The sequence below is a fragment of the Budorcas taxicolor genome, chromosome 5, assembly GCF_023091745.1.
Source record: "Budorcas taxicolor isolate Tak-1 chromosome 5, Takin1.1, whole genome shotgun sequence".
In the NCBI taxonomy this organism is placed as follows: domain Eukaryota; kingdom Metazoa; phylum Chordata; class Mammalia; order Artiodactyla; family Bovidae; genus Budorcas; species Budorcas taxicolor.
The window spans coordinates 114,848,963-114,861,601 of NC_068914.1; the positions used below are offsets into that span (position 1 = coordinate 114,848,963).

The 12,639-nt window shown below is 43.6% G+C and overlaps 1 protein-coding gene across 1 annotated transcript; it reads left to right on the forward strand.

Moving 5' to 3' along the window:
• The first annotated feature begins 9,817 nt into the window (after positions 1-9,817).
• Positions 9,818-10,345, forward strand: ASCL4 (achaete-scute family bHLH transcription factor 4). Its single transcript, XM_052641438.1, has one exon. The coding sequence runs from the start codon at positions 9,818-9,820 to the stop codon at positions 10,343-10,345; it is 528 nt and encodes a 175-aa protein (XP_052497398.1).
• The last annotated feature ends 2,294 nt before the right edge of the window (positions 10,346-12,639 follow it).

A 12,639-nucleotide genomic window follows, 5' to 3' on the forward strand; every position in this document is an offset into this window, starting at 1 on the left:
TTGGCAACGACCAGATAAATATGAAAGCTAAAACTATGTTACTGACAGAAGGAAATACAGGAGAAAACCTTTACAATCTTGATAGGAACAAAAATCAGGAACCACTAAAAATTTGACAAACTCAACTTCATTAAAATTAAAACTTTTGATGTTGAAAAGACACTGCTAACAAAATGATACATCAAACCAGAGATGAGGAGAAAATATTTGCAAAACAAATATCCAGCAGTCATGTACGGATGTGAGAGCTGGACCATAAAGAAGAAAAGAATTGACGCTAACAAATTGTTGTGCTGGAGAAGACTCTTGAGAGGTCCTTGGACTACAAGGAGATCAAACCAGTCCATCCTAAAGGAAATAAACCCAGAATATTCATTGGAAGGACTGATGCTGAAGCTCCAATACTTTGGCCACCTGATGCAAAGAGCCGGTTCACTGGAAAAGATTCTAATGTTGGTAGAGACTCAGGGCAGAAGAAGCAGGTGACAGAGGACGAGATGGTTGGATGGCATCCCCAACTCAATGGACATGAGTCTGAACAAACTCCAGAAGATGGTGAAGGACAGGAAAGCCTGGCACACTGCAGTCTAGAATTGGACACGGCATTGTCACCCTGCTTATTTAACCTCTATGCAGAGTACATCATGAGAAACGCTGGGCTGAAAGAAGCACAAGCTGGAATCAAGATTGCTGGGAGAAATATCAGTAACCTCAGATATGCAGATGACACCACCCTTATGGCAGAAAGTGAAGAGGAACTAAAAAGCCTCTTGATGAAAGTGAAAGAGGAGAGCGAAAAAGTTGGCTTAAAGCTCAACATTCAGAAAACGAAGATCAAGGCATCTGGTCCCATCACTTCATGGGAAATAGATTGGGGAAACAGTGGAAACAGTGTCAGAAGTTATCTTTCCGGGCTCCAAAATCACTGCAGATGGTGATTGCAGCCATGAAATTAAAAGACTCTTACTCCTTGGAAGAAAAGTTATGACCAACCTAGATAGCATATTGAAAGCAGAGACATTACTTTGCCAACAAAGATCTGTCTAGTCAAGGCTATGGTTTTTCCAGTGGTCATGTATGGATGTGAGAGTTGGATTATGAAGAAAGCTGAGCACCAAAGAATTGATGCTTTTGAACTGTGGTGTTGGAGAAGACTCTTGAGAGTCCCTTGGACTGCAAGGAGATCCAACCAGTCCATTCTGAAGGAGATCAGCCCTGGGATTTCTTTGGAAGGAATGATGCTAAAGCTGAAACTCCAGTACTTTGGCCACCTCATGCGAAGAGTTGACTCATTGGAAAAGACTCTGATGCTGGAAGGGATTGGGGGCAGGAGGAGAAAGGGAGGACAGAGGATGAGATGGCTGGATGGCATCACCGACTCGCTGGATGTGAGTTTGAGTGAACTCCGGGAGACGGTGATGGACAGAGAGGCCTGGCATGCTGTGATTCATGGGGTCGCAAAGAGTCGGACACGACTGAGCGACTGAACTGAACTGAGCGACTAAACAACAAACAACCACAACAATGGAGCTTACATTATAGTGAAGAAAGACAGACAATAAACAAGTAATTAAATGTAAAATATACCAGATAACAATAAATACCATAAAAATATGGCAAGGAATATAGCTAGAAAGCTCAGGGATAGGAGCAGGAACTTTAAATACAGTACAGAAAAATTGTCATTGAAAAGGTGATATTTGAACCAAAGGAGATGAGAGAGTGACCCATGTGCATGTTTGGAAGAATGTTTCACTCAGAGGGAACGTCAAGTGCAAAGTCCCGAGGCAAGAAAATCCCTGATAAGTGTGAGGAACTGCAAGGAGGCCAGTGACACTAGCACTGGGTGGTCCAGTATGGGGGCCACTAGCCACCTGTGGTTACTGAGCCCCTGAAATGTCCCTAGTTAAGACTGCATAATTTTAAATTGTGTCATTTTATCTTCTAATGATTATGTTACTGGCCCCAGTTCTTCACTCCTCTTGTAACCATGCCATTTGCAAAGAGACTTCATAGCTCTATCATCCTAGGAAAAAGAGAAAAAGCTGTTTTCTGCCCCTTGATTCTGAGTTTGCATGTCAGATGTATACTAGAATTCAGCCTAAATCTTTGCCCCTCAGGCTCAAGAATTAAATGTTTGTTTATTGTCTTAAGCTACTGATTCTTGGGATGGTTTATTTGATGGCCATTCTGAGAGGCTGCTTGCCTTTTCTTGGATACCACTGATTTCCTGCTTTGAACTTTGGAAACCGTTACATGGGTATAAAAGAGTAAGCACTGGTGTTTGGAACATGGATGCAATGAACATAAACTTGAGCAAACTCCGGGAGATGCTGAGGGACAGGGAGGCCTGGCATGCTGCAGTCCATGGGGTTGCAAAGAGTGGGATGACTGGACAACTGAACAACAATAAGTTCCAAGTATTCGGTTTAACTTTTCTAAGGGCTGCAGAATGGCTTGTTTTCAAAATGGAGTGGGAATGGCACTAGAACTGGGATAATTTTGTGTGCTGTATGGACTTAAAAAACCAAAACATGCCTGTAGCTGAACTAATTCCATTCCTCAGATTTTAAGAAGCTACAGGAATTTCAGTGGCTGATCACTTAGGCTAAAACTGCTGAAGGAGCCTGACTTTGCTCAGTCTTAGCAGTACAACACCTCTATTTGAGACTGAGTAGAATCAGAAATTGGGGGGGAATAATCTGTGGAGTTTAACCAAAGAAATGCTGATGTTGATATCTTTGAATTTAAATCTATAAGGTAAGGTTATTTAAGCTTTAGGTTTTAATTTATCCTTTATCGTTGTTTAGTCATTGTGTCCAACTCTTTTGTGACCCCATGGACTAGAGTCCACCAGGCACCTTTGTTCATGGGATTTCCCAGACAAGAATACTAGAGTGGGCCGCCATTTCCTATTCCAGGCAATATTCCCCACCCAGGGATCAAACCCACATCCCCTGCATTGGCAGGCAGATTCTTTACCACTATGCCACCAGGGAAGCCTAAATCTTATTTATATCACAAGGTAATAAAATATGTTTCCCTGTTCCCCTGTGGCAGCTGGTGCAAACTGCAGGTATGGTGACAGAAAGATATGCATCCCTCTGTGCCACAGGTTTACGAAACCAAAATCTACAATATGATATCAAATACTTCATAGAAAGAGCCAATCTAGGTCTCTTAACCCCACATGCTTAAAGCAGGTGATAAGGGACCCATCTGAGTTTTAGGGGTGGAAAGTTAGTTTCCTTGGCCTTAGAGATATCTTTAAATCTACTGAGCCTGACGTTTGGGGGAATAATATTCCCCCTTTTACAAGCAGATCTAAATTGGACTACACAAACCTAGTCCTAAGCATTCTTGGCAGTTTTGCATATCTGTAACTTGATCTAGCCAGTCTTAAGAAAGACATTTTTAAAGTTGGAGAGAACATTTGTCTGGATCAAAACTGACTGGGGAGTGACTGGAAGTCAGAAGCTATTCTTTGGATCTCTTATGTAAAAAAGAAGGCAGCTCCTCCCCCGGACCAAGACACCCTATCCCCACCACATATACATACATCATGTGAGTAAAACAGTGCTTCTTTCATTGGAAAAGCCACTTATTTCCAAAGCACTTGCACGTTCAAAAAGTGTAAGAAAGAGTGTCAGCATTCTTTGTCTACCATGTAGACCATGTAGTAATCATAATATTACTACACCCTATGAAAACACCACTATGGGATCAGGATCTGACTATTTTTGATTGTGGAAAGAGCTTCCCCGGTGACTCAGTGTAAGGAAACTGCCTGCAATGCAGGAGACAAGGGTTCAATCCCTGGGTTGGGAAGATCCCCTGGAGGAGGAAATGGCAACCCTCTCTAGTACTCTTGCCCGGGAAATCCCATGGATGAATGTGCCTATCAGGCTACAGTCCATTGGGGTCACAAAAGTCAGACACTAAATAACAACAAATTGGTAGTGGGGAAAAAATCCTGTAGATATTTACTCCTCAGAGAGAGAATTTTTAAGAAGCCAGAAAACCTGGCTCAAGCACTTTAAATTATGTGATAAATCTGTTGATTTGCGTCAGACCAGATGGAGGAGCCTCATAGGCTGCAGTCCATGGGGTTGGGAAGAGTTGGACACGACTGAGCGACTTCACTCATGCATAGAAGGAAATGGCAACCCACTCCAGTGTTCTTGCCTGGAGAATCCCAGGGACCGTGGAGCCTGGTGGGCTGCCATCTATGGGGTCACACAGAGTTGGACATGCCTGAAGAGACTTAGCAGCAGCAGCAGCAGACTATCAATTGAGTTTTTTATATATTTTACCTTAGTATTTTAACCTTCACTAGATCAGAGAAAAGCAAAAGTAATATTTGTTTTCTGTAATAATTTAAATAGTAGAAAGATCCATAAAGTAAAATGAACCACCCTCCCATCCCCAATCCAATTTAGGCAGCCGAAGACAAAAGTTTAGTATGTGTCTTTCTACCTTTTTCCTCTGGGCTCACACACATATAAAGACAAATGCATCATCCAGTTTGTTAAGTTCATGCTGTGTGTTAACTCTACCATTTGCTTTTTTTTTCTCACTTAACACGTTATGGTGGACATCTCTGCAATTTCTTATGTATAGCTCTAATCCATTATTTTTAATAGCATAATATCCTAACAGTATTAGCCCTTTCCCTACTGATGGACATTTAGCCTATTTCCATTTGTTTTCTTCTTTTAATCACTGTAAGCAATACTGCAATAAATATTATTATATGTAAATCCCTCAGAAGAAATGGAGTAGCCATCACGGTCAACAAAAGAGTCCGAAATGCAGTACTTGGATGCAATCTCAAAAATGACAGAATGATCCCTGTTCGTCTCCAAGGCAAACCATTCAATATTACAGTTATCCAAGTCTATGCCCCAACCAGTAACGCTGAAGAAGCTGAACGGTTTTATGAAGACCTATAAGACCTTTTAGAACTAACACCCAAAAAAGATGTCCTTTTCATTATAGGGGACTGGGATGCAAAAGTAGGAAGTCAAGAAACACCTGGAGTAACAGGCAAATTTGGCCTTGGAATGCAGAATGAAGCAGGGCAAAGACTAATAGAGTTTTGCCAAGAAAATGCACTGGTCATAGCAAACACCCTCTTCCAACAACACAAGAGAAGACTCTACACATGGACATCACCAGATGGTCAACACCAAAATCAGATTGATTATAGTCTATGCAGCCAAAGATGGAGAAGCTCTATACAGTCAACAAAAACAAGACCAGGAGCTGACTGTGGCTCAGATCATGAACTCCTTATTACCAAATTCAGACTTAAATTGAAGAAAGTAGGGAAAACCGCTAGACCATTCAGGTATGACCTAAATCAAAATCCCTTGTGATTATACAGTGGAAGTGAGAAATAGATTTAAGGGCCTAGATCTGATAGATAGAGTGCCTGATGAACTATGGACGGAGGTTTGTGACATTGTGCAGGAGACAGGGATCAAGACCATCCCCATGGAAAAGAAATGCAGAAAAGCAAAATGGCTGTCTGGGGAGGGCTTACAAATAGCTGTGAAGAGAAGAGAGGCGAAAAGCAAAGGAGAAAAGGAAAGATATAGGCATCTAAATGCTGAGTTCCAAAGAAGAGCAAGAAGACATAAGAAAGCCTTCTTCAGTGATCAGTGCAAAGAAATCGAGGAAAACAACAGAATGGGAAAGACTAGAGATCTCTTCAAGAAAATTAGAGATACCAAGGGAACATTTCATGCCAAGATGGGCTCGATAAAGGACAGAAATGGTATGGACCTAACAGAAGCAGAAGATATTAAGAAGAGGTGGCAAGAATACACGGAAGAACTGTACAAAAAAGATCTTCACGACCCAGATAGTCATGATGATGTGATCACTAATCTAGAACCAGACATCTTGGAATGTGAAGTCAAGTGGGTCTTAGAAAGCATCACTACGAACAAAGCTAGTGGAGGTGATGGAATTCCAATTGAGCTGTTTCAAATCCTGAAAGATGATGCTGTGAAAGTGCTGCACTCAGTATGCCAGCAAATTTGGAAAACTCAGCAGTGGCCACAGGCCTGGAAAAGGTCAGTTTTCATTCCAATCCCAAAGAAAGGCAATGCCAAAGAATGCTCAAACTACCGCACAACTGCACTCATCTCACATGCTAGTAAAGTAATGCTCAAAATTCTCCAAGTCAGGCTTCAGCAATACATGAACCGTGAACTCCCTGATGTTCAAGCTGGTTTTAGAAAAGGCAGAGGAACCAGAGATCAAATTGTCAACATCCGCTGGATCATGGAAAAAGCAAGAGAGTTCCAGAAAAACATCTATTTCTGCTTTATTGACTATGCCAAAGCCTTTGACTGCGTGGATCACAATAAACTGTGGAAAATTCTGAAAGAGATGGGAATACCAGACCACCTGACCTGCCTCTTGAGAAATCTGTAGGCAGGTCAGGAAGCAACAGTTAGAACTGGACATGGAACAGACTGGTTCCAGATAGGAAAAGGAGTCCGTCAAGGCTGTATATTGTCACCCTGCTTATTTAACTTATATGCAGAGTACATCATGAGAAACGCTGGACTGGAAGAAACACAAGCTGGAATCAAGACTGCTGGGAGAAATATCAATAACCTCAGATATGCAGATGACACCACCCTTATGGCAGAAAGTGAAGAGAAGCTAAAAAGCCTCTTGATGAAAGTGAAAGGAGAGAGAAAAAGTTGGCCTAAAGCTCGACATTCAGAAAACAAAGATCATGGCATCCGGTCCCATCACTTCACGGGAAATAGATGGGGAACAGTGGAAACACTGTCAGACTTTATTTTGGGGGGCTCCAGAATCACTGCAGATGGTAACTGCAGCCATGAAATTAAAAGACGCTTACTCCTTGGAAGAAAAGTTATGACCAACCTGTTATGCTCCGAGCCCGTATCTCCGAACCGACCGAGAGAGACAGCAAGTCCACCACGGTAACGCAAAGGCAAGAAGGGAGTTTTATTTCTAGCGTGCTAGGGCCCAAGTCTCATCCGGCACAGCAGAATCCGACAAGAGCCCCGAACAAAGGAGTATGGCGGCTTATATACAGGCAGTTCTTTGTCTCAGTTACAGGAGTAGCTGGCGTTACATGATTGGCCAGGCAGGATGAGCCCATGTCCTGTTTCTTTCTGGTAAATATGACTCAGGTCCTAGAGCCCGTCGTTTGGTCCCTAACACAACCTAGATAGCATATTCAAAAGCAGAGACATTACTTTGCCGACTAAGGTCCATCTAGTCAAGGCTATGGTTTTTCCAGTGGTCATGTATGGATGTGAGAGTTGGACTGTGAAGAACGCTGAGCGCCGAAGAATTGATGCTTTTGAACTGTGGTGTTGGAGAAGACTCTTGAGAGTCCCTTGGACTGCAAGGAGATCCAACCAGTCCATTCTGAAGGAGATCAACCCTGGGATTTCTTTGGAAGGAATGATGCTAAAGCTGAAACTCCAGTACTTTGTCACCTTATGAGAAGAGTTGACTCATTGGAAAAAACTCTGATGCTGGGAGGGATTGTGGGCAGGAGGAGAAGGGGACGACCAAGGATGAGATGGCTGGATGGCATCACGGACTCGATGGACAAGAGTTTGAGTGAACTCCGGGAGCTGGTGATGAACAGGGAGGCCTGGCGTGCTGCGATTCATGGGGTCGCAAAGAGTCGGACACGACTGAGTGACTGAACTGAACTGAACTGAACTGATATGTAAATCCACACTGGTGCATTTATTTTTGCAGGATAAAACTGCAGGGATCTTGAGTCATAGGATATGTGATGTGTACTATTAATGTTAGCAGTTACTTTTCCCAAAGCTTGTAGAAATGTATGTTCTGCCACTTACCAAATCCTTGCCTGTCCTGGATGTTAGTAATCTTTTAATTTTTTGCCAATCTGAAGATGAAAAATGGTATCTGTAAGCATTCTCTCTTTTGTTCCCCTCCAATCTATTCTCTATTTGGCAGTGATCTTTAAAACAAAAACAAAAAAAAACTTTACCATGTCATCTCTCTGCTCAAAACGCCTCATTTATTTCCCATCACTCATAGAATAATGGCTAAGAGTCATGCTTTGACACGGCCAAAAAGCAAATTGTGGTCTAATTTCTGCCTCTCTGGTGAGCTTTTTGCCCAGTAGGGCTTTCCCAATGTGTCTCTACTCTCCTGAGAAATCAAGATGACATATTAGTTTGTTTGCTGGTATAAGTCTCAGAGGAAGCTACACCTTTTAAAATGTGACTAACTAATGCCTGAAAGGAATAATTATTTCTATTTTATTTGCCTTGATGGAAGCACTTTTCCAATTGCTTCGGGCTGATCATTTAGAGTAAACAGGGACACATAGGACTTGTCAAAAAAGCATGTTAGGGCGACACCTTGGCTCCTGAGGAACAGGCATAAAGTCTGATTATAAATGTAGGGGGGTTTTGCTTCTCTTGTTTTTAAGTTGGACTTTTAAAGTAGAAGCTGCCTTTAATGTGCTGGTTTGTAGAACAGGAAATCTGATTTTCAGTGTGATAACACATTCTTCGACATTAACCAGTACAGTTGGATTTTTAATGACACTTTCATCTTCAAAGCTCTTTACCAACATGGTGGTTTAATTATTCATTATTTAGTTATGTTTTAAAAAGACAGTCTTCAAAGCCATCATCCTTTCTCCTTGGAAATGAGGCTCTCCTCCTTTCAAATGTTGCTTTCTCACCCTCAAGGGTGAAAATAAATTGCATCTCTCTCTCTCTCTTTTTTTTAAACAAAAAGAATACAATAGAAATATACTCTTTACACTATGGAGAGATGATGTCCTTATATCCTGGGTGGGATTAGAAGAGGTCTGGAAGCAGTGTTTAAGCTGTGTTTACAGTAAGCACTGAGAAATAACTTTGGCTAAAAGTGTTTGTTACTGCTCAGCCTTTTGATGTGCTCTTAAAAAGTAGCACAAATACATCACCGCCCAGTCTTCAACATAATAATAGGCAGACGCATATATTTGTTGCTAAAGTGTATTTCTTTTCTGTTCCCTTCAAAAAATGTCTACTTGGGTTTTTAAAAGTTTTGGAGAAGAAAACCCTCAAACTTTCCCCAAGGTCCTCCCTGACTTGACACATTTTTTAACCACAAGGGAGCAGTGTTCCCTTTGATGAGGTCTTCTCTCCAACTCTCCAGAAATGAAAGAGCAAGTGTTAAGTTTGCAAACAGTCTAAAAGCTCCTTCCATTAGCCCTGGACGCCGGAAACCACAAAGGGTAGTCAAGTTTTGATTTTCAAGGAGAAAGCCTCTGGTAAACTTTCGCTCAGCCGCCAGTAGATCTGTTGGTTCCTGGGAGGAACTCTTCTGAAACCTTGAAGATTCCTGTGCTCATGAAGACCCAGAGCGGTGGATTACAGTAATTGCAAAGCTATTGGTGGCTTTGGAAGATTACTCAGTGTTTGGTGTGCATTCTCATTTCCAGGCCACGAGACCGAGGGAGGAACCCCTTTTGTTATCTTTTGAAATAAGAAGATCAGAAGGGAAGAGAGGGTTTGAAGTGTGGATTACAGGGGGTCCTAAATCTTTGCCTATCACCTCCGCCTGGATCATTATAAAAAGATCGAGGAGTGCAATGAATTTAGGGAATCCTGCAACGTTTTCTTGAAGCTTGTTCTGAAACCTAGCTTCCGGACCCAGAAACTTCTCCAAAAGCTGACCAGCAGTATCAGGCAGTCTGAATGGACCAGGATATCCGCTTTGAAGATTTTCAGTCATCTTCTGCTGGGAGATTAACCTCTGGGGTGATTGGTTTTCTTTTTGGCGAATGATGGAGAAACGTCCACAGGCCGGACTGCTGACCCTGCCGCATCACCTGCGCCAGGTGCCTCTGGGCGTGCCGAGGTCCCTGCCCCGCCTCCCCCTGCGGGACTCCTTCAGAGTCTCCGCGAGTCTGGACCCCGCGGGTTGGGAGCGGGCTCTCGGCGGCGGCGGCGGCGCCCCGAGGCGGCCCTACCTGCCCCTACGCCTGGACGGCGCCTTCGAGCCCGCCTTCCTCCGCAAGCGCAACGAGCGCGAGCGGCAGCGGGTGCGCTGCGTGAACGAGGGGTACGCGCGCCTCCGAGACCACCTGCCCCGAGAGCTGGCGGACAAGCGCCTCAGCAAAGTGGAGACTCTCCGCGCCGCCATCGGCTACATCAAGCAGCTCCAGGAGGTGCTGGAGCGCCATGCACGGGCACAGGAGGGTGCGGCCGGTGCCAGCTCCTCGCGCAGGGCCGAATGCAACAGCGACGGCGAGTCCAAGGCCTCATCGGCGCCTTCGCCCAGCAGCGAGCCCGAGGACGGGGCCAGCTAGCGAGCGTCCCCCGCGCCCGGCCCTCCCGCGGCTCTGCGCGCATTTGGCGTCTGCTCTAAGGTTCCCTCCGGAGGTAGCTTGCATTTGCTATCTTACCCCCCCTCCCCCGCCCCGCCGCCACCCCTGCTCTCCAGAAGTAAATCTTAGGAAATAGGAATGAGTGCTCTAGGGAGACATTCTATTTGTTTCCATCCACACCCCACCATCACCACCCCTTATTTGGTATGTGCCTGCAACAAAGATGCTAAGGAAACTCTGCCTATATCAAATAAAAGCTGTACCAGACTCAAGGGCTTCCCTGATGGATCAGCGGGTAAAGAACCCGCCTGCAATGCCGGAGATGCCAGTTTGATCCCTGGGTCCGGAAGATCCCCTGGAGGAGGAAAATGGCAACCCACTCCAGTATTCTTGCCTGAAAAACCCCATGGACAGAGAAGCCTGGCAGAGGTAACCGTCCATGGGGTTTCAAAGAGTCGGACAAGACTGACTGAGCGACTATGCACGTACCAGACTCTGAACTGCTCAAAACGGTAATTTGCCACAGTCAGCAGGGGTGGGTAAATTAGGGATGTAAATACTGAAACAAACTCAACCAATAACCAAAGAAGAACTTTCCGAACTAGCTAACTTAAATGACAGCCCTGAGATGAGAGGAACGGTTTTCCTGCCTTTGGGAACTGATGAGAAACGCAGTGACACCATGCTTTGGATGAAACTGATCCTGACACTTGAAAACACGTTTGCCAGAGCCTGCAGGACCAGCCTGTGCTGTTGACTGAGCGTGTTGAACGTTGGTACTAGAACCATTACATATTTGAACCATCCTGTTTCATCAAAAAGTGGCCATGTGGAAACCTCATAGTATTTAATAACAACACATGTTCGTATCAATGATCTTTTTGGAAGAGAACTCAGATTTGTATGAAAACTTTTTTCTCCTCTTGTTTTGTCCATTTTCCTTTCATCTCTCCTTGTTCTCACTCCACCTAACCTTCAGTTAAAGTAACACTGTGACTGTAAAATAGGAAAAGGAAAAGGACCTGCTCCTTTCAACCAGGTTGAAGGGGAGGGAGGGATGGAGGCTGGTACATTCTCAAACTTCTATCACCTTGAGGGGCTTTCAACTATATTGAAATTGAAAGACTTTGGCAGTCTTTTTTTTTTTTTCCTGAGAAACAATTATAAATTCAGTAGGTTTTAAGTCAAAAGCTTGTTGACATGTGAAGATAAGCCTCCTCTCGTTTGAGTCCCTCTCCAGTTTTCCAATGTGCTGCATTCCCCTTTCCACAGAGACAGCTTTGCTAATAAGGGGGTGGGGGTGAGGGGGTGGAGGAACCAGGAAAAAGATGAAAAGAGAAAACAAGGGTGAGCCTTCTCCAGGTATTCACTGAAGTTCCACACTGAGGTAGGTTTTATTACCCCCCTTTCTTCAGATATGTGGACGGGATGCAATAAGCAATGAATGTCTTTTCAGAAATTTTGCTGCTTTTCACATTTTGTCCAAATTATTCTCATAAATTTGTGAGGTGGGTATTATACGTATTTGGAGTCTAAAAAAAAAAAAAAGACTGGGAGAGAATACATGCCTTGCCCAGTAGTTAGTGTTTCAAGAATTAGCTGAGCTGAGATCTAGTCCAAAGTCAGCCTAACCCCAAAGCCCAGGCTTGCTTTCTTTCTGACCATGCTCTCCCTTGCCCTGCCATCTGCTAGCTTGGTGACTGAGCAAACGCTCCTTAAACTCTCTGCAACTCAGCTTCCTTGTCCTTGTCCTACTATTTCACAGAAGTGTAAATTAAAGACCTTGGTAATCTGCAAGCTACAATCCAATGATTAAGTTAGTAGTGTTATTTATTAGCTCCAGGGAGAGTAGGCCTAATTAAAAATGATCTCTAGATGGAGTGTGATTTCCTCAGTGTTTCAGAAGCAGGGTAGAGTAAACCACTCTTCACTAGCATTCTATCTTCTATTGTAAGGTTCTAGGAGACATGACCGGTGGAATGCTGAATCCATGTTAAAATGTATTATTGATATTTATCATGATGAATTATGGGATTCTATTGTTTCTGGCTGCTCAGATAAATGCTATGCCATGATTTACCACCAAGCTTTACTTTTTCTTAAGAAGCAAGAGATTTGTGGTTTGAATGAGCAAGAAACAGCTATTTTCTTACCCATTACTTAGTTACATTCTCACAAACTCCTGTAATGTATCCATTTTGTTCTCTAAGCTGGTTCTTTACTCCAGTGGGAGTTTCAGTGAAGCAAGTATGTATAGGTGAGATATATTTTCTAAT

Coding starts and splice junctions, on each gene's coding strand:
- ASCL4 (XM_052641438.1), top strand. CDS start 9,818: ATGATGGAGAAACGTCCACAGGCCGGACTGCTGACCCTGCCGCATCAC.